The sequence below is a fragment of the Chlorella variabilis genome, assembly GCF_000147415.1.
Source record: "Chlorella variabilis unplaced genomic scaffold CHLNCscaffold_23, whole genome shotgun sequence".
Classification (NCBI taxonomy): domain Eukaryota; kingdom Viridiplantae; phylum Chlorophyta; class Trebouxiophyceae; order Chlorellales; family Chlorellaceae; genus Chlorella; species Chlorella variabilis.
Genome location: NW_005435065.1, coordinates 448,851 through 469,632, shown reverse-complemented (window position 1 = coordinate 469,632; position 20,782 = coordinate 448,851). Strand labels below are relative to the sequence as shown.

Genomic DNA, 20,782 nt, shown 5'->3' with positions numbered 1-20,782 from the left:
GCTCCACATCAAGCAGCTTGGTGTTATTGACTGGCGCAGTCGGCACACAGCTGATCTGGAGAGGGTGCACGGTGATATTGGGGCGCCCATGCGTCTTGCACTCCCATACCGGCAACGTGAGCCTGCCCACCACGCCGAGCGGCCCATAAAACACAGCTGCCTGGCTGCCCGTCTTGTGCAACTCACAGCAGCTGCCATTTTCTGCTGCTAAGTGGCAAGGAAGCGGCTCCATGCTGGCCAGCTGGGCTTGCCGCTGCTGGAGCTGCTGCTGGCGCTCCTGCCGCTGCTGCGCCGCCCGGCCCGGCAGAGAGGCCAAGAAGGCATCCACGTCCGCTCCGAGCCGAGCCTCCCAGTGATCACGTTTGCGTCCTTGCCGGTCGCCCCAGCCTAAGAAGCCGCTGGGTGCTCGCTCATCCTCGTTGTCATCCCTCTCACCCCGCCGCCTGGCCTGCCCTGGCACATTGAAGGGAGCTTGTTGTCCTGGTCTACTTGCACGGGATCTTTTTGGCTGTGGCCCGTCTAGAGGCCTGGGGGCCGTGGTCTTGCTAACCACCTTCACCCTAAAGTGGTGGCTCATGTCCTAGAAAGCATATTACGGTTGCTGGGATGCCAACAGAACAAACGGGAGGGAGAATGATGCATGATTGAGGATGATGTCCCCAATGACCCTCCAGGTGGGGGGCCATCATGCCCATCATGGGGCACATCCTTACCGGGAGGCCTACCTGTGCCAGGGCCTCGGCCTTGTCTTCACATACTTAGCTGCCCTTCCAGGCATGTCGAGCACTTGGCCTGGCCATTCGCAGGACTCCTCCTGGTTTGGGGTCTCTACGCGGGCACTCTGCCATCCCCGCCTAGCCAACATGCCACTCCCGCCACCTGTCAGGGGCAGCCAGGTTCGCAGGTAGGGCGAGAGATTCACTCTTTGGCTAGCATCGATGTTTGTTTTTGCTCCGCACACTCACCTCGTGCTCAGCCATGGAGCCCCACATGACTTTCTTGACAAGTGCTTCTTTGGATCGTTGTTTGCAGGCCTCCTTGCCGCCGCCCTGGCATGCGGTGCGCGACTGCAAGATCTACATCCTGGATCTCTCTACGGATGTTGCCCCTGCGCTGGGAATACCTCAGTGCGACATCAATGACCCAAAGGTCAGGATGATCATGTGCGGCCCTGAGGCCGTTCGTGAGTGCCTTGTGATGCTGTTTGCCATGCCAGCTCAGATGTGTATCTCCAATGCGATGGAACTGCAGGTGTGGCCTCTTGCCGAGCCGGGGGAGCTGCCGTGGAGCATGCAGCACATGAAGGCGATGCCGCACATGCACTTCCAGTATGCCGGGCAGTACTGGCTGACACAGGCGCTCAGAAATGCCAGCGGCGTGCTGACTGACAACATCGACGAGGCATGCCTGGTCTGGGTGGACACATACTGCTATCATCAGGTCAGGTGGTCACACCCATGCATTTCCAGGTCGAAACATAGTTCATGTGTCCTGAACTGCTTGCGTTCCGTGGTCGTTTTGTGCAGTGGTTTATCATTCAGAGAGCTATCAAATTACGATCGAGTTGGCTTAAGGGTTATACTCACAACGAAAGCCATGTGTTTGACATTTATGCCCAAGCCCTTGATTATGTTACCAGCTCTGCCCGGTTTCAGGTGCACAGTCTGACCAGCCCGGTGCCAGCTCGTTGCGTTGGTGAAAGATGATCCATCCATCGCTGTGCTTGGTATGTTGTGTGCTGCAGAAACGTCAGGGGCGCGATTACGTGTTTTCCCTTCCCATACGAGATGGCAGACCTGGCGCGCCGTTTTCAAAGCTGTGCACCGACATGCTTCGCTCCCACACCCTGATCCCAGACAAATTAGTAACCTGCCCCGATTTGCGGCCAAAACTCGCTCTGCGGGAGACACAAATGGTGCCCTTTTGCACAGGCGAGAACATTGAGTTTCGCGTTGCAGGGAGGCGGGATGTGCTGCATGGTGGGAATCGGGGATGCTGTGCTAGCTCCAACCCACTTTCAATACACCTCTGCATGTATGCGTAACACTGCTTCTAAGCATTCTGGTCTTGTCATGCTATTTTTCTCCTACCTGCAACTTTTCTCCCACCTCGTTCTTTGTTTTTGTGATGCCTGCAGTGGCCGATGTTGGGGATTTGGCAGCTCCCATTGTGGGATCTCAGAGACCAACATTTCTTTACATGGCTGCCTCGTGCCAGAAGGGCAACGACAACTGCGGCAAGTTCATGCGATATTCCGCAGCTGTTGCCTTCAACGACACTGCGCCCGACGTCCAGGTCAGGACCAGCCGCTGGTTTTCTTGCATGGTGTTATCGTTGCCATCAACTCTGTCTCCTAGTTGCAGGTCATGTGCACCACATCCAAGGATTCCAAGTCGTACTCAGAAGTGCAGCTGGAGATGCGAAACTCTGTCTTTTGCCTGCTTCCCCCAGGCGACTACCCCTGTAGCAACCGCCTGTCGGAGGCCATTCTGTCCGGCTGCATCCCCGTGGTGCGCAACACTACGCTTAATTGTATGTTTGCAGAGTCGTGGGGGTTGGGGATGATTCTCGCCGCCACTGGCCAACACGTGTCTCGTGCTTGTCGCTGTTTTCTGCAGTTCATTGGGCCGCCCTGGCATGAGATACCTTTCCACCGCGGCGAGGTTGATTGGGCCTCCATGGCGGTGTTCCTCAACATTACGTCGGAGCCCAGCTGGCTGGAGAGTCCTGACTGTCGGTCCAAACAGCAAAAGTGGTACCAGTCTGCGGATGTTGGGTTTGCAACTGTTGCTGTTCCAGACCTGCCAGCGGCGTATGAATACCTGCGGTGAGTTGTATCGCAGCGCCATGTGTATTTGATGCATGTGCGCTGTCTGCCAGCCTGTGTGTACTGTTGAAAAGGCAGGGTGGGACACTAAATGTGTGGATGTTTGGCTGTTGGGTTGCAGGAGAATGCCCAAGGATGCCTTGCAGAGGCACCAGGCGGCGCTGGAGCGGGTAATTGTTGTTGTGCTGCACTTTGTGGAGGCTCACAGGCACTGCCTTGGTCTGTTTGCGCCCTGAACCCACTCGGTCCCCAAGCCACCTTGCTGTTGTGTCCTGCAGGAGAGGCCCAAATTCTTCTACGGCACCGCTCTTGGCCGGCAGTTCTCAGCGCTGGCAGATGTCGTCTTTGGCAACCTCATCGCGTATGGCCAGCGGATAAAAGCTGGGGAGTATGCAGCATGACCTTGGGCATTTGCTTTAGCTTCCTGGATTTAAATCACGCCAATAATGCGATACCAGGGCTGTAGCTACCGTTTACCGGCCTGGACTCTGTTCTCTCAGTGCCGGTCGTGCATTGCAGATGAATTGAGTGAATTACATTTGGCTGAAACTGGTGTTAAGAGCAACAGGAAAGCAAGAGAGCAACCAAAGGGAGCAGAGAGCAGGACATGCAGCAAATGAAAGCAAGGAGGGGAGGCCAACCATCGGCGATCACCGTTCCGCGGTGCGTGCCACCACAGGGCAGGCGGGGGTCACGAGAAGTGGTCTGGCACGTCGGCCTCCACCGCCCCCTCCTCCATGGCATTGAACTCCAGGAAGTGGTGCGCGCGGTGGGCCTCGTCAAAGAAGGCCTTGGGGTTGGCCAGCCGCAGCCCGTACTTCATGCCCACACTCCACTTCACCCCGCTGAAGGCGAAGTTCCAGCTGCCCACGTCCGGCACCATGAACCTGCGGGCGGGCAGGGGCCCAGCAGCGGCGTTACAGTGTGGCAAAGCACTGGGCAGGGCAGGGCAGGGACGGACGGCATGTGGCGGGGATGCAGGGCGTGGCCCGATGTCGGTCTGCCCAGAAGGCGGCGCTGAGCCATTTGCGGCAGGCAACTCTCACCAGCCCATGAAGCGGTCCGACAGCAGCATCTGCACCTTCTCGTAGTGCGTGGGCGAGTACCCGACTGCAGGCAGGGGCATGGGGGGAAGCGGCAGGCGTCAAAACACAGGCGCCAAACTTGGTGCCACCAGCTGCTGCCTGCCTGGCTGGGCCTCACCGCTGCATCCCACACCCCACACTTCACCCCCAGACCTGCCTGCCCGGGACTCGAGGGCTGTGGCGGATGAAGCACTCAAACCGAGACCCGCTTGAGACCCCCGTGCCACGCACCAACCCCCACCCCGTGCTTGCCTGGGTTGGCGCTGGTGTCCTTGTTCTGGCGCCCCCACTCGTACCCCGCCGGCGTCAGCTTGTAGGCGGTGAGGCTGACGGAGCCAGGGGTGAAGGAGCAGGTGATGAGGATGCAGCGTTCGCCATCCCAGCTCTTGTGCGTCTCCAGCATCTTGGCGTGTGCAGTCACGTCCTGCAGTGGTATGAAGCCATCGCTCGGTTGTTCGGCATCGGGCACCCAAGTGATCAGATGAGATAGCTCCACTGAGGATGAGGAGGGAGAAGGCAGGCTGCCAGGCTGCCACCAGCCACACCCCCAGGCCCTGCCCTGGCCCCGCTGCTGCCTGCCAGCCGGCTCCAAGCGGGGCTCCTCCATGCCACAGCCCCGGGCCGCCAGCCCACCTGCGGCGCCATCTGTGGCGTCTCGTTGGGCTGGGTGTGCAGCCAGCCCAGGGGCTCCAGGTCAGCCAGGTAGTCGTGTTCCGGCAGTGCGCCGGGCAGGTTGACCAGCTGGTGGTTACCCCACTGGGGCGGCATCACGATGCACCGCACCTCCTTGACCTGCAGATTGGAGGGAGGGGAGTGTGTGTGTGTGTGTTGTGTATGTGCGGGGGGGCATGGGTTGGGTCGGCGGCAAGGCCCGTGCGCGCAGGCAGGTGAGGCATCAGCATGCAGGCCCAACATGGCGCAATCAAACATGCGAGTTTTGAACCATTTTGATGCACAGAGCCAAGGCCACCTGCGGGTTGTCGGGCGGCGACACGCCGTACAGCAGGCCCGCGATCTGCGTTCGCAGGTCGGCCACGGTGATGAATTTCTTGAGCAGGTTCTTGGGCATCACATACGTGTACCCGCTGTCACGAATGTCGTCTGCGGCAGGGGGTGGGGGTGCAAAACAGCGGGGGGCGCCTGCTCAGTGGCAGGGAGGAGAGGGAAGGCAGGAAGAGCGCGTGCTCGGCTAGGTTGGAGCCATGGTGTCCGCAGCAAAAGGTGGGTTGGAGACAAAACAAGAAGAGATAGCAAGGGGAGGTACAGACAGCTGGGTACCCGGTGCAGGGGCCCCACCACAGTTGACTGCGTCAGGCGTGTGTTGAGGCGCGGGCGCAGGCAGGCCCAACCCCGCCTTGCCACCCAGTCCCCCCTGGCTCAGGCACAGCAAGGCAGCCGCCCCCACCCGAGTTGACGTAGATGTGGTTGACGCGGAGGTGGAGGTTGGCTGCGGAGATGGCGCGCACGCGCCAGTCGGTCTTGGACCCAAAGGCTGCCTGCTCGTAGGGCGAGGTGGTGGTGACGATGAGGTCATCGCCGTGGACGTTGGTGGTCTTGGTGGTCAGCGCCGTCATCTGGCCGCCCTCCCGCGCCTGCTTCTCAATCTCCGCAATCTGCTGGCGCTGCTGGCTGGGCGGCGTGATCTCGGCACCCAGGATGATGTCACGGATCTCGCTCTGCAGGTGGGTGGGCGTGTGGGCCAGGTGGGCAGGTGGGTGATGGGCAAGACACCGCAGCGCAGGACGGCACGGCTAGCCACAGGTGCCGCACAGGGCAGCATGGTGGGTGGCCTGCCCTCCAGCCAGCTGTGCTACACCAAGCTGCAATTGCCACCGGCCACCTCCAACACCGCCGCAGCCCGGCTGCAGAGCCCCGCACCTGCGTCAGCGCCGCCACGTTGACGTTGTTCTTCTTGGCATAGTCAGCCAGGATAAGGTCCTTGAGCGCAATCTCCACCTTGATCCACTGCTCGTCGGTCAGGCTGGGCCAGATGTGGTGCGGCTCCGTCACTATTGTCTTGTCGGGCTTGAGCACCATGCGGGCCTGTAAGGGTGGAAAGCACGAGCGGAGGGAGGGAGGGCAGGTCAGGGGTGGCGATGGAGGGTGGCCGGAGAGTGGAGGGCTTGGCAGTCAAACAAAGGGCCAGCGGCGGGCGGTGAGCAAGCAAAGACAGCAACCAAGGGCCCCGACTCGCTCACATGCACCCAGTCACCATGGTAATATCCCCCCACCAAATCAGCCATCCCCCACACACAACCGTCACCACCAAATCAGCCATGTGCGCGCCGACACAGCAGCTGCCCACCTTGTCAACGTTGACGTGCAGGGCACGCAGGATGAGGACGAGGCGGGAGAAGGCGGTGTAGGAGGAGATAGTTTTAAGCCAGTCGTCGTACAGGTTGAACAGCAGCATCTGCGGCTCGGTGGCCTTCAGGATCAGGTCACCAAACTTCTCAATCTTCAGCGCCGCCTGCAGATACCAAACAGCACGAGAAAACAAACACACGTCACACGCTTGACCAGCTCATTTGAGAGGCGGCCAGCACAGCACGCGCAGCATGCTGGCGCGTCGTGCCCCTTCTTCCGCTTGCCTGGAAGGGCAGCTGCAGCTCGGAGCCGGTGATGACAATGTTGGGGAAGTCGAGGAGGTGGACCTCCAGGGGGTCCAGCATGCCCTGCACCCCACCCCACCACAGCAGTGGCGCCACGTCAGCGCAGCATGGCACGGCCTAATGTCCCGCCGAGGGAAGGAGTGGGGGGCCGCGCGACGTGGGGCCAGCTGAACGCTCTTGTGGCAGCAGCTACCAGTGGCGGCCGCACCTTGCGGCTGCAGATGATGCGCTTGGGCTGCTCCTCAACAGGCAGCGACCGAATCAGCGCCGCCACCTCCTCAGCCGTCTTCCACTTGGCCAGCTGCGACAGCCGCTTCTGCCCCGCCCACACGCTGCGGCCAGGAAGCGGATGGAAAGTGCATGCTCAGCCAGATGTCAGGCTGGATGTCAGGCACTCGCGCCATTGACACAGCAGGGCTGCCGTACTTGTCTGCTAGGGCGGCTTCCTGCCCACCCACCTGGTGTGGATGATCTTCAGGAAGAGCTGGCCCGTGCGCGGGTTGAAGATGAAGATGGCTCCATTGATGGGCTTGGTGGTCTGAAGAGCAGCAGATGGGCGCAGCGGCACACAGGTCAGGCAGGGGCAGGAGGGTTGCCGGTATCGCAGCCAGGCGCAGCAGCAGAGGTGCAGCAAGGCAGCACGGCGCATCATTAAGCGGCACATGGGAACAGCACCCATCCGCTGTCCTCCCCAGCAGCCCACCAGGTTGCCCTCAAAGGTTTTGTGGATGGTCACGCGGTACACGTTAGTGTCGTCCACAAACCTGCAGAACATACCAGGCGGCACGGACGGCGAGTTTGCACCAGATCGACAAGGCCAACGAGCCCCCAATGCTGGCAGGGGCCGGAAACGAGCAGCCACCATCCAGGTGGGCAGCCCATCCCTGATGAGACCCGGCTCCCCGCCCTACCACAGACACAGTCGGCCAGCCTCACCAGATGATCTGGTTGGAGAAGAGCTCCCCGTAGTTCTGGGAGGACAGGTAGGGCTCGGTGGGCTCCGAGGAGTAGAGCTGCAGCGCCTTGCGCACGCGCTCGCGCAGCACATACATGGCGGGGTTGCACTTCATGATCTTGGCCAGGGCCTGCGGGGGGCAGCAGGGGCAGGCGTGGGTGTGGCGGGATAAACGTGGGTGTGGGTGTGGATGGGAACGGGGTGTGCCGGTGTGGGAGAGCGAGTGCGAGGGAGGTGGACGTTGTGAGTGCGGGTGGCGGCGGTCGAGCACGCCAGTGCCCCATGCATCTGCTCTCAATCGAGATCCGATAGGAGAGTGCCCTCGGCCACAACACCATGCAGCACCGCCAGGCCACACCAGCAGGCCACCACGCCGCACCTGGATGATGAGCGGCTTGGCGCCCGGGAACCAGTTGCCAAAGGAGGAGTGCAGGTTGTAGGCCAGGTCGATGCCCACCTGCGGCAGCAAGGGAGAGAAGCGCAGGCGGTCAGCCGTCAAATGTGCTTTTCGGCAGGCGCCCCCGCCGCCTGCCGTCGTGTTGTTTCAAAGGCACTGTTGCTTTGAGGTGCCGGCATTGTTGCAGTGCGGGGGCTGCCTGCGGCCAGCACCCACCATGACGCCCGTGGGGGAGGGGTAGATGGACATGTTGTCTGTGGTGTAGTCCAGGAACTTGGCCCGCGTGTACCGCTCCACGTCGTGGCTGTCGTAGTCGCCCCAGCGCAGCTGCGGGGGGCGGCGCGCAGGGGGCGAGATGTGTGGGTGTGGGTGCAGGGTGGGCGGTGTGTGGGGATGCCGCGGTGTTTGGTGTGCTGAAGCTGCGCTCGCCCAGCCCCACCCGCCCGAGCATCCACCCAGCAACCTGCCCCACCCACCTGCACATCCACCCAGTACTTGTTGGAGGGCTTCTGATCAAACACGTCGTTGGTGTCGGCCATCAGCGAGGGCTTGGACATGGGCCACTTGTAGGCGGCAAACAGCAGGATGTCTGCAGGGGGCAGGGCAAGGTTGCGGAATGGGAAAGGGAGGGGGTTGCTCTGCATCCCCTGAATTGGCTCTGCCTCCCTGGTCTCATTTGATTCCATTCCCCTCCTGAAGGATGGCTCGACAGTCAACCAAGCAGGCTCACCGGCGCAGGAGGAGTTCATCTTGTACGACTTGCGCGGGTGGATGGTCTCCTTCTGCACCGTCTCAATCTCCAGCGCATCCAGCTCCTGGTCAAACACCTGGCACAGGTCCATGACCTGCATGGGTGGGGTGGGGTGGGGGGTGGAGGGGCAGGCAGGGGCTCCGGCATGAGCAGGGAGTGGGAGGCCAGGTGGTGAAGGAAAGGGTGCGGCCTGCAGCTTGTGCAAACAACTAAAACATAGAAAGAAAAGGCCAAACGGGGAAGAGACGCACCAGGGACTCGTGGACCTTCTGCCACAGATGGGCGCGGAAGATTTGGATGAGCGAGATCTTGAGTGTGGGGATCTTACCGTGCATGAAGATGCCTGCAGGGCGGGGTGCGGGGGCAGCAGGGTCACAAGGGAGGCCAGACACATGAGGGTACTGGCAAACGTGGGCCCGTTACGAGTGCCACATCCACGACCGTGCTGGTCCTCTGCCCTGCCCTGCCGTGCCCTGCCCATCTGACCCGCTCTCTCCCTCACCCGTCAGGTCCAGCTGCACTTGGAAGCCCACATACACGTTGGCGCGGTTGATGGTGGGGGACCACCAGAGTGTGAAGCGGCGGTTGGGGATCTGGTTGAGGCCGCTGCGCTGCGCGTTGGTCAGCTTCTTGTACTTCATGCTCTCCTCAAACCCTGGGAGGACACGCACGGGCACGGGGGACAGCCGCAGCAAATGCAGGCCTCAGCACATGGCAGTGCAGCTGACAAAGAGGAAGCACAGCTGCGCTGATCCAACTCAACGGCGCGCGGAGCCCGCCTCACCGGACGCCTTCTCCCAGAACAGGCCCTCCCAGGTGGGGAAGTAGGTGCCCTTGAACAGGGTGTGCTCCAGGACGCCCTCCACGCCACCCAACGCCTGGATGAAAGCACAGGGCAGGAGGTTGACGGGTACCGCGGGCGCCTCTCAGGCGTCGACTATATCCATGGTATCCATGGTCAAAACCATGCAAACTAAAAGCAGGAGCAATGCGCGTGCACCCCACCTGGATGACATCGGTGCGGTAATTGTTGAGGTTCCAAAGCTTTCCGTCGTGGCGCTGATGAGTCCACCAGAAGGGGTTGACGCGCGCCTGCGAGAGGTGCATTCATGCGGGAGGTGTTTATTTGCGGGAGTGGCTGCACCGCCATGAGGCAGGTGAATGGCGGCGCCCTGCAAGCCTCCATCACCACCCCACCAACACCGAGAGCCCACTCAGGACCGAATGCCAGCGCTGCTTGCAGCCCAGGACCCCGCCGCCACGCCCCTGGCCCGGGCCGCACCCTCAACCCTACCTGCTGGTACTGCTTGAACTCCTGGCGGATGCGCCAGCCCTTGTCGTATGCCAACGTGTGGCGATCCTTCTGGAACAGGGTGTTGATGCGCGGGATGCCGCGGTCCCAGCTGTCCTCCAGGTCCTCCAGGGTCAGCCGCCGGTTCTGCGGGGCGGAGCGGCGCGGGGCAGGCGGATCAAAGGGCGGGCAGGTCAGCGCGCGGCTGGGGTGAACCGTGCCGGGACGCTGCACCGAGACAACGCTGCTGCACACATGCCTCGCCAGAGAGAGAGCATGCAAAGCACCACATAACACACCAGCCGCGCCGCTGCCAGCCAGCCCAACCAGCCGTGCTGCCCTGCCGCCCGGCGAGCCCCACCTGCGCCAGCGCCTCCTGCCGCTTGAGCGCGTACTCCGCCCACACGCGCTGCGAGTCGATGAACTCGCTCTCCCAGGGCTGGATGTAGCGGTACAGGTTGGGGATCAGCTGATCCTCGTCGTGCGTCATGCCTGCATGCATGCGTGCACAAGGCAGGGCAGTGCGGGCATGTGTGCAGGGGTGGGCAAGGGGCTAGCCGGGGCAAGGATTGTACAGGCTCAGGGCGTGGGCACGCAGGCCCCGCGACCCGCCAGCTGCAGCCCCACAAGCCGCCGCGCCGCGCCACGCACCCGCCCGGAAGTGCGTCACGCCAAGGTCGGTCTGCTGCGAGTAGCGCAGGTCTGACTGCGGGATGAGGATGTGGCCCATGGACAGCATGCCCAGCCCGCCAATCTCCTTGGGTGAGTAGAAGACGACGGGCGGGAAGCGGGAAGGCATCTTGGAGTTGAGCCCAATCTTGATGCGCTGCGGGGGCGCGGCGCAAGGAGGGCGGCGGGCGGCGGGGCCAGGCGCAGCGTGTGAGCAAGGCTCCAGGCAGCCGTGCAGAAGCCAGCCGGTACTGTCAACGCCACAGAAGTGAGGAGGGAAGCACGGCTAGGACAGGGGGGAAGCGTGTGCGAGGGCAGGAGGATAGAGCATGTGCACAAGGGAAGCAGGGAAGTGGGTGCAAGGGCAGGAGGCGCACCGTCTGGATCTTGTTCTCGCACTTCACCAGCAGGTCCAGCAGCTCCTGGGTGTGCACCGTGGCCTCCCGGTAGTACGTCATCAGCCCAATCAGCGCCGTGTTCCACCTGCGGGAGGAGCAGGCACGACGGGGCGGCACCAACTTTGCTTTCCTGTCATTTTCAAGGGGGTGCGCATGGCGGCCAACACGCGCGATGCACACAAGATTCCTTCTTGATTGCATACTCGCCCAAGGGAGCACACACAGACCCAAACACATACAAATCACCTCCACAGCCACCATTCACACACAGCACATGGCCCCCAGCCTCACTTGTTGGCGATCTTGGTGAAGGTGGTGGAGCCGGAGGACATGAGCACCTGGCGCACGCGGTTCTCAAACGCCTTGAGCCCCTCATCATCCACGCGCAGGAAGGCCTGAGCGGAGGGGAGGGGGAGGGTCAGCCTCGTGCAGCCTTTGAAGAGAGCCGGGCTGGCGGCCCATCCCCAACAACAAGTTGAGGGGCATGGGTGTTTTGACCTGTCCCGCGGCCAGGCAGGCCCGCACCTGAGCGGTGCGCTCCTTGGTGACCTCGTTCTGCAGGCTCCACACGCCGTCCTTGTGCGCCAGCCCCTCCGCCGCCATGCGAACCTTGGGCAAGATGCGCACCTGCAGGGTGTTGTGTGCGCGGATACGGCCGGAATGGGTGCGTGCTGTGCAGGCAGGCAGAGCCCAGCTCGGTGCCCAGATGCAGGGCTGTGCAGCAACAGCACCGGTGGCAAGCCCAGGACTATGGCGTCTTGCCCAGGAAATCCCCCACGGCCTCAGCAGCCCCCAGCCAGCACTACACCTCCTTGCTGCGCCCCCACACCCCACCCCTCCCATCACCTCGAAGCCCGACATGGAGAACAGCAGGTTGGGGTTGTCCTTGGAGTAGACCGACACAAAGGAGTTGTCCCAGTCAAAGGTGGACAGCGAGCGCGGCAGCCGGTTCTTCATGTCCCAGAACACCGCCCGCCCCAGGTTGACGTCGTGCTTCATCAGCCGCATGCGAGCGTCGCGGGGCCAGCACCTGCGCAGGGGCGGGCAGGGGAAAGACCCAAGGTTTGGACCCAAAACAGGGTTGGGCCGCGGGCGCTGGCTGCTGACGCAGGGAGCGACGCAAAGGGCAGGTGCGGCATGCACACAGGCGAGGCAAAAGGGGCTGCCTTGGCTCACTTCTTGTTGTTGTACCCCACGATGTTCTCGTTGTTGGGGTCGGGGTGCTCGGTGAGGTAGCGCTGGATCAGGTCCTTGGCCTCCTCCGCCGCAAACCGGAACAGGATGTGCACCTGGCACATTGCAGCAGGGGGCGGCGGCAACATGATTGAGCAGCGCTCAGCAGCAGCAGACAGCCGTCTCGGAGCAGCATGCATGAAAGCCACCGCCTGGTCGGCCAGAGGCGGCAGCCAGCGGGCCAAGCCACAATGCCGCGGCCCTGCTCTGACAGGGACCACCCGCCACGCCGCCGCACCTTGTTCGTGTACCGCTGGTACAGGCGGATCGGGTGCCGCGCCTCGGTGCGTGCATCGCGGAAGGTCAGGAACTCGTTCGGCAGGTTGGGTGCCCCCGCAATCTCTGCAGCGAGAGGAGGGCCAGGCAGGGAGACAGGTTCAGTAAGCGCTTCCGGGCTTCCAACTTCTGCTTGTGCTGTCCCGGACCGTGGCGGGTCTTTGCTGTTTCTCAGTGCACAGCATGCCCTGCACTGTCGGCATACCATCAATCCCATCAGTCCCCCCTGGCAATGCAACATCTCTCTCTGGCCAGTGCACATCCACAGCGCCCCGCAGCGCACCCGAGCCACGCGTGAGGCCCAGCAGCAGCAGGTCCAGCACCAGGCCGTAATACTGGGTGATGAAGGAGGCAAACTGCAGGCCGCGGATGATCCCGTAGGAGTTGGTGTGGGCCATATCCTTATAACTGATGACGATGTTGTTCTTGGCTGCAGGGGTGGGCCAAGGGCGTTTCCGGTCAGTTGTGGGGTCATTTTTTGGGTCGCGGGCGTGCTTATCGCGGCGGATAGTAAGTTTCCGCGAGTGCAGAGCAAAAAGCACGCGTGCGCACGTCCAGCCACGTCAGCAGAACGGCCCCCTCTGCCGGCGCCACGCGCCAGCCGGGTTTCGTGCAACGGATTAGGCCAAAACAATCGAGGAAAACATGGCCGACAACCCCAACAGCAAGCAGCCCTCCCTCCCGTCAAAGGACCCCCCCTCCCAAACACAACCCCTCCACCACCACCACCACCACCCACACACCACCCCCAACTCACAGGTCATGTAGTCTGCAATGTTGTGGTCCACGATGAGGCGCAGCAGGCGGTTGAGCAGGGTGAGGTCCACCTTCTCCCACAGCTTCTCCATGGTGGACTGTACCGCCAAAAGGGGAGAGGGCCGGGGGCGGGCGCGCAGCCAGAGCAACCCCACATGAGCAGCACACAGAGTGGGGAACACGCTCCGCGCTGCAGTCTCGAGACGGCTGCACGTGCGCGGGCACAGCTCCCTGCTGCACGCCAACGCCAAGGGGCTGGCCCTCCGGGAGGCCCCGCCCACACACAGGCACACCCCTTCCCGCGAGCAGCACAACGCGCAAGCAAGCCCACCTGCATCATGACCACGCACTCGCCCGCCGATGTGTCCCACACGTCGGTCAGGTTGTTGATGCCCTGGCACCACTTGTAGACCAGCAGCGGCGGCGGCTCGCTGTCACCGGGCTTGATCCAGTTGGGGAAGAGGTGGCGCTTGTCCGACTCGTACCACAGGTACTGCGGGAGCAGCCGGGGAGGAGGTGCCCGTCAGCATGCAGAGCGACCTTTCAGTGCGATGCGAGCCGCTCATTATCGCTGCACGTGATAAATAAAACACCGCAGGCAATGCAGCCGAGGGGTGTCTAGCACTGCACATCGCGAATCCAAGACCCCAGGCACTCCAGGAGCAGCAGCAGGAGCAAAGCGGCCCCCAGCCACAGCGGCAGCAGGAGCAGGGCCAAGCCAAGCAGGAGCAGGGCCAAGCCAAGCCAGCGCCCCCACCTGGTCCAGGTAGCAGTCTGTGATCTTCTCCAGCGGCTCGATCTCGTACACGGGCACCAGGTGGGAGTACAGGTCGAAGAACTCGATGGCCACCTCCTTGAAGGAGCGCTGGGTGAGCAGGTGGCGCTTGATGCGCGACAGCGCCTCGTGCGGGTTGTCGTACGCCTGCAGGGCGGGTGACGCAGGGAAGAACGTGCGGGGTGATGGAGCAGTGGAGGTAGCTTTTGACGATGGGGTGGGAAGTAAGGCAGCGGCTGGCCAGTAGGGAGCATGGGAGCGAGGCAGCTGGCAGATGCAGGCTGGAGGCATCCAGCGCATGGACAGCAGCACAGCAGGAAAGGAAGTGGGCGCTGCAACCACAGCCGCTGCAGGCGGCTGCCGGCCAGCACGCAGCCGCCAAAGGCCCATCCCCCGCCCTCGGCGCACCTGCTCGATCAGGCCCAGCTCCTCGCGCTGCTGCTGGTTGAGCCGTACCGCCACCGTGTACTGCTCCTTCAGCCGCTCCAGCGCCAGGATCAGCAGCTTGGTGTCGTGCTTGTACGACAGCGGCGGGAAGGGGATGGGCGCAAACTTGCGGCTCTCCAGCCAGTGCACCGTGGTGGTGTAGATGGCCACAGCCTCCTCGGGGGTCACATAGGGGCCGTCCTGCACGGGGCCGGGGTGGGACCACAAGGCAAGACATGATGAGGGCAGGAAAGACCAGGCAGGCAGCCGCTGGGTGCTCACCCCCCCACCCTCGCCAGCCCCACCCAGACACCCACACCACCATCACCACCAACAGCGACACACACCCACCTACAAGCTGACCCCTTGATAACCTGCAACACAGCCTCCCTGGACACAGCCTCCCTGGGCCCACCTTGAGGTAGTTGTGCTGCCGCTCCTGCTCGGCCTTGAGGTAGAGGCGCGTGAGGCGGCCCAGGTTCTTGCGGCACACCGTCTTGTCCACGGTCGCGCCCCGCCGGATGCGCTCACGGTTGTAGTGCGCCACGTTGGTCCACCTGCAGGGGGGTGGGGCGACGTGGTGACATTCAAGCCTGCGTGGTGGGGGTGCTGTGGAAGGGCCGAGGCCAGCAGCTGCCCAGGGCTGTGCCAAGCCAGGCCAGCTGCCCTCCTCCCACCACCTCGCACAACTCAGATCAACTCACCAGTCAGCCTTCATCTTGACATAGCGCAGGATCATGTTTTCAATGGGAGCAGGCAATCCCGGTACCTGCGGCAAGGGGCAAGTCAGCGAGCCCCCGGCAATTGTTTAATTTGTTTCGTGCCCGGCCTACAACAGAAGAAGCCCACACCCTCAGACACCCTCAGACACCCTCGCACACGCCCACACCCTCCCCCAGCAGGCCCCGCCCCGCGCCCACCTTCCAGGGGATGTTCGCCTTCCAGCACCGCCATGCCTCTGACAGGTGCTGCAGGATGGTCTTGGCCTTGTTCTGCTTCACCCCCTCGGGCATCATGTCCAGGATGTCGTGCATCACCGCCGCACGCAGCTCCAGGTCAAAGTGCGACTCGATGCGCTGCTTGGTGACCGTCTTGGCGATGCCCTGCATCGCAGGGGCGGCGAGGAGGGGCAGGCAGGGGTAAGGCATAGACGGCAGCAGCCCGCCAAGGGCGGGGCCGCCGCAGACGCACCCGCGCCATGCGAGCAGCGTGGGTGCCGCTTATCTTCTGCTCTGGAGGACACAATGCACAACCCCCAAACACACAGGAGACACAACTCACCTTGGACTGGCGCCCCTCAAACTGCCGCGCCAGCAGGTTGCCCAGCCAGCGCTCCAGCAGCGGCACGATGCCGCGCAGGAAGAAGAGCCAGACGCGCCACGCCGGCGCCCAGAATCCCACGCCGGGGCCCTGCAGGCAGCAGCCCACGGGGAGCACTGATTGGCCAAATCCCAAGCAGACTGGTAGAAGAGCGATGTAGTGGTGGGGTGCGCGTGGATGTGCAAATGGCAGCCATGGGAAAGTGAACAGACAACAGCACCTACGCGCATCCCACAGGACCCGACATGACCGCCAGCCCCCTGCCCAGCCCCGCCCAGCCCCACCCACCTTGCCCACGGGTCCCGTGTTGAAGCGGTAGTAGATGAGGTGCTTGAGGTCCTTGCACATGCGCACCTGGCGCATGAGCTTGTACTTATAGCGGTACATGCCTGCAGCACACACACAAGGCGCACAGGCAACACAATGAGGCAACGCATAGGAAGGACACACCCGGCCATCCTCCTCCTCCTCCCCCTGCCACACAGCCGGCCATGTGTTTGTGGCACGCAGCCAAGCATGCTGCTGGTGGGAAGGGCAATGCCCTGGCTCCTGCACGCACCCGTGAGCTGGCCCACGTGGGAGAAGGTGTACTGCAGGCCGTCTGCCAGCTGGAAAGCGTCCACGTTGCCCAGCCGGAACTGCACGTTGGCATCCACTACCAGCTTGGTCAGGCGCAGAATCTGCAGGGCGAGCAGGCAGGGAGGGCAGGGTGCCGTGAGAAAATGTTTACGATTGATTAGTTTCTGTCAAAATCAGTTAAGTTGCAGCATGCTGTCCTCAGGACCCCAGCCTGGCAGATTCGTGCTTTGGTGAACTGTGGCAAGCCCGGTGCGCCCATGCCGCGAGCCGCTGGCCGGCCGCACCCACCTCGCGGCACAGGTGGAAGGCGTTGCCAAACCGCGACTTCTTGCGCTCCTTGGTGGTCAGCGTCTTGACCGGCTTGAGGTTGAAGTTGTAGTCCAGGTGCAGGTAGTTGAGGTGCTTGCGGTGGATGAGCAGGTTAAGCATGTTGTAGCCCTGACGGCACACCTGCGGGCGGCGGCGCGGGGGGAGGCAGGAAGAGCGTGCAGAGCAGGCAGCGGGGTGAGCAGGTGGGCGGGCCCCGAGCGCCGAGCCTGATGGAACACTCGCTGCCAGAGCAGCACACGGCAGGTGCTGACACCCGGCACAAGCAGCATGCCAGCGGGCTGGTGTGCTGCAACCGGGGGTGCCGCGGTGGCGCACCTGCAGGCCAACCTCCACCCAGTCCAGCTCGGTGCGCTGGAAGAACTTGGTGGCGGCCAGCGACTTGAACAGGGACCGCTTCTTCTGGTTCTTGGGCGGCCTGGAGGCAGGGAAAAAATCGTTTCAACGCGCCAGCGTGCACCCTGACTCGTCCGCCCAACCATGCATGTTAGCCGCTCGCAGCACTCAACAGCAATCAACACCAACCGACACCTTGTGCCACCCCATGACCCGCTCACTGGCCACCCACCCCACGCGCCCCGCACCCACCTGTGGTGCAGCTGGTTGAGCACGTAGTTCTTGAGCAGCTTCTGGTAGCTGACCCGCACCTTGACGGGGTAGGTGGTGGGGCAGTGCTCCATGAACCAGGGGTTGACCAGCGGCACGTCGCATGCGCGCCGCATGCGCCCCGACCGCAGGTTGAAGGGGCGCGGCGCCCACAGAAGCGAGATGCCCGCCGCCGTGGTGTCTGCATCGCAACAGTGCGGGCGGGGTGGACGGGGTACGGAGGTGAGCAGTCAGCTTGGGTGAACAGGCAGCAGCGGCTCCGGACATGCGTGGGCGGGAGGTATTTGCCATACCCCACCTGTGTATAGCGGCGCTGAGGACAGGAAGGGCTCCACGCCCTCGGGCAGGACAAAGTCGTCCTCGCCCTCCTCCTCCTCCTCCTCCGGCAGGCGCCCCTTCCTGCAGCAGGCCAGCGCCCAGGCAAGCAGGCATGAGAACCAGAGAGGGGAGAACAGGCAGATGTGAGGTGAGGTGAACAACGATGCAGAATCGCCCACCTGTCGGTTTTGTAAGCGGCGATAGGATGGATGAGGGGATCGTAATAGAAGGCGGGCAGATCTGGGTCCTCCGCCTTGATGTACATCACCATGGGGTGGTGGTACACGCCCAGCCGCACCTTGCGCGGCCGGTTGTTGTACAGGTAGGGGAAGCCCACCTGTGGAGGTTGGGAGGGAGGGCGGAGGCGGCACGGGACGGGTTGGTTGCATGAACTGAACGTGGTGGGGCGTGCCGGCGGCAAGGCCTCACCCGGCACCTGTTGAGGCCTGCCCAAGCCAAATGCATACACACCTTGCACCTACTGCAGATGGGGGTGTGGATTGTACCCCAGCCACACCCAGCCACCCACCCCACACCTACACCTGGCTGACCCCACACGGCGGCCCGGCCCGACCCAACTCCTCCGCCCATCACCCCACCTCCCCACGATCCCTCCCCACCTTGTACTCGGTGCGGATGGGGGTGCGGATGATGAGCTTGTTGATGTCGTTGAACTCGTTCCAGTCCTCGTCCCGCGTGTCCATGTCGCGGAACAGCGGCTCAAACTTGGGCCCCCCCGGGATGCACATGTTGAGCGACTTGGCGGTGATGAAGGAGTTGACGTCAAACAGGTAGAAGTAGTTGCGGTCGATCAGGTCGGACAGCAGCTGCGGATGTGGGCGGGGGAGGCAGGGGAAGCAAGGCAGGCGAGGCAGGCGGCGAAGAGTGAGAGCGGCGGTGCGGCCAATCGCGGGTGGCGAGGCAGAGGCAGGGGAGTGGCCGCATGTGCCAGACTCGGCATCACCTACAGCAGCAGCAGGAGCAAAGGAGGAAAGGGCGGCGCACCTGCCCCGCCAGGCGGTACAGCGTGGCCATCACGGGCAGCGGCAGCTTCCACCGCTTGTACGACGGCCCATTGACCATCTTGCTGTACTGCAGCGGCTTGTTCTCGTAAAACCACTGCAGTGGGCAGGCGTGGCAGGGGAGTCAAGCGAGCCGAGCAGAGTAGCAGCACCAGCAGCAGCAGCAGGTGGGGTCAAGATCCCAGCGCAGAGCCCAGCCCCAGGCCAACTCAATGGCACCACCGGAGGCTGCTGCACCCGGGCTGCATCCCCAGCCTGGCGGCGCGGTCAAACAAAAGCGTTGCTTTGGCCTGGCATTGCTGCCCGCACAGCCCGCCCTGCCTGCCCACATTGCTTGCCCGCCTGCTTGCCCCGCCCACCCACCCTGAACACGGGCGCATCCTCCTCCTCATCCAGCTCCAGCTCGATCGCCTCCAGCGGGTCCACATCCTGCGGGAAGCAAGGGCAGGACAGATGCCTGGGCAGGCGGAGCCAAAAACTGTGTGCGGCGGCACATCCAGATGGCTGCGCACCTGCCCCACCACCCCCGCCCCGCCCAGCACTCTGCCGTCACCACCCCCAGGCCATCGCACTCCATGCGAACAGCCCCTGCCCCACAGCCGCACAGCCCCACCAGGATGTTGTCGGCGTAGTCCAGCGGCGGCTCCTCGTCGTCAAAGGGCGGGAAGCGCATGCGCTTGAAGTGGCGGCGGTCGCGCTTCTCACGGCGCATCATGATCCACATGGAGCCCCACTGCGCCAGGTAGACGGGCTCGATGACCAGCGGGATCTCGTCCACAAAGCTGATGGCGCCGGTGACGTGGTACAGCGTGTTGACGTGGCGCACCTGCGCGGCAGCAGGGACAGGGCCAAGAGGGCGCGTGAAACGGGCGCATGCGGCGCAGGCGTGCGGCAGGCGCCTGCGCAGGACGCGCGGCGAAGAGCGGCGCGGGCTGGGCGCACCTGCTCCCAGGGCATGGGCATGTTCTCCAGCAGCTTGTAGATGGCGTGCGGCACAAACTTGAGGGCTCCCAGGTACACGCGCTTGTCGTGCCTGGGGAGGCGGGCAGGCAGGAGGACAGTCGTAGTATTGGGGCAGTGCAGCCAACCGCGAGGGGCACCCATTCAACGCTGTGCGGCATTCACAACAGATACATCAGTCCTAGGGCCACGCTGCTCCTCCATATGGCAGGCTGTGGAGGGCAGCCAGGCACGCACCTGTATTTGCGGGACGACATGTCGCCGTGGTCTCGGATGATCAGCCGCACGTGTTCTGCAGGGCAAGCACAGGTGGCTGGTCAGGGGTGACCGCCACCCAGCCTGCAGGGCGTCACCCGCCGCCGCCGCCGCCGCCGCCGCCGCCGCCCCTCACCCGGTGGCATCTGCTCCTTCTCCGCCTGCACATAGCCGAACTTCCGCTTGTCCGCATACCGCCTGTGGTTCAGCTGGTGCCATTTCCGCGCCTGCAGGGGTGTGAGGGGCGCACATGCCGGCCCTGGTGTTTGCACCGCCGCAAGGCTCCCTCCCGGGTTGTCTGCCGCACGATCGCCTAGCCCCTGAACTGCGTTCCACAGCCGGGGCACGAAAGCCCGTGGCTCTCTCTGCACAGCGCGATCATGCACCAGGAAGCTCTCGGCCACCGCACCTTCTCCTCCACGTCCATCGACACGGGCTGCTGGGCCTGTTGGCCCGACTGCATAGTTGGCGCGCCCTGCCTGGCGGGGTGGCTTCCTGCGCAGGCCTCACGGGCGGAATTAAGGGTGCGAGCGTTGCACTGGGCCTGGTGGGTGGGCGTTCCAGAGCCCAGAAGAGAGGAGAGGAATGGAAAGATTCCACGTGTCACATACATGTACATGCAGATTTCCGCAACGGAGCAGCGAAATTCCGAAGGGAAGTCAGGCCTTGATTCTTTCATTTATCTGGGGATGTCTGAAGCTGCTGTGGGGCGCAGGGACGGGCATGGCTACCGCCTGCCAGCAGGCGTCGCAGTCCTTTCGATTGACTAGCGCCATCATTCATACACAGGGTGGGCAAGGGAAGGGAGTGAAGGGAACTTGAAGAGTGCCATGGGCTTCACAAGCCAGTTCTGGCAGCAGCAGCAGCAGCAGCGGCGGCGGTGGGGCAGAGCGCTGGTGCGGCATTTTTGTTGCAGACAGTGTTTACACAGAACAGTTGTTTGT

General features: G+C 63.2%; 2 protein-coding genes across 2 annotated transcripts; one reads left to right on the top strand and one right to left on the bottom strand.

Moving 5' to 3' along the window:
• Positions 1-662: 662 nt before the first annotated feature.
• Positions 663-3,063, top strand: CHLNCDRAFT_54573 (hypothetical protein; the record flags this gene model as incomplete). Its single annotated transcript, XM_005844370.1, has 7 exons — positions 663-674; positions 1,033-1,440; positions 1,745-1,748; positions 2,138-2,295; positions 2,364-2,510; positions 2,619-2,827; positions 2,949-3,063. 7 exons carry the CDS (start codon positions 663-665, stop codon positions 3,061-3,063), a joined length of 1,053 nt encoding a protein of 350 aa, XP_005844432.1.
• A 282-nt stretch (positions 3,064-3,345) lies between these two features.
• CHLNCDRAFT_58930 (hypothetical protein) lies at positions 3,346-20,301 on the bottom strand (the record flags this gene model as incomplete). The annotated part of the gene is made up of 53 exons (XM_005844286.1): positions 3,346-3,714; positions 3,874-3,937; positions 4,144-4,336; positions 4,546-4,704; positions 4,883-5,013; positions 5,318-5,588; positions 5,791-5,955; positions 6,218-6,382; positions 6,733-6,856; positions 6,983-7,062; positions 7,228-7,288; positions 7,461-7,609; positions 7,859-7,936; positions 8,093-8,203; positions 8,353-8,465; positions 8,607-8,721; positions 8,879-8,970; positions 9,130-9,282; positions 9,412-9,505; positions 9,633-9,719; positions 9,922-10,065; positions 10,280-10,410; positions 10,570-10,744; positions 10,965-11,070; positions 11,277-11,380; positions 11,511-11,612; positions 11,820-12,015; positions 12,162-12,274; positions 12,457-12,560; positions 12,778-12,924; positions 13,252-13,348; positions 13,582-13,743; positions 14,008-14,172; positions 14,434-14,652; positions 14,867-15,008; positions 15,156-15,220; positions 15,372-15,554; positions 15,733-15,861; positions 16,060-16,160; positions 16,331-16,451; positions 16,639-16,800; positions 16,996-17,095; positions 17,266-17,464; positions 17,582-17,682; positions 17,781-17,938; positions 18,222-18,428; positions 18,607-18,720; positions 18,987-19,052; positions 19,237-19,449; positions 19,566-19,656; positions 19,821-19,875; positions 19,975-20,065; positions 20,248-20,301. The coding sequence occupies 53 exons, from the start codon at positions 20,299-20,301 to the stop codon at positions 3,519-3,521; spliced, it is 6,918 nt and encodes a 2,305-aa protein (XP_005844348.1). The 3' UTR covers positions 3,346-3,518.
• Positions 20,302-20,782: the final 481 nt, after the last annotated feature.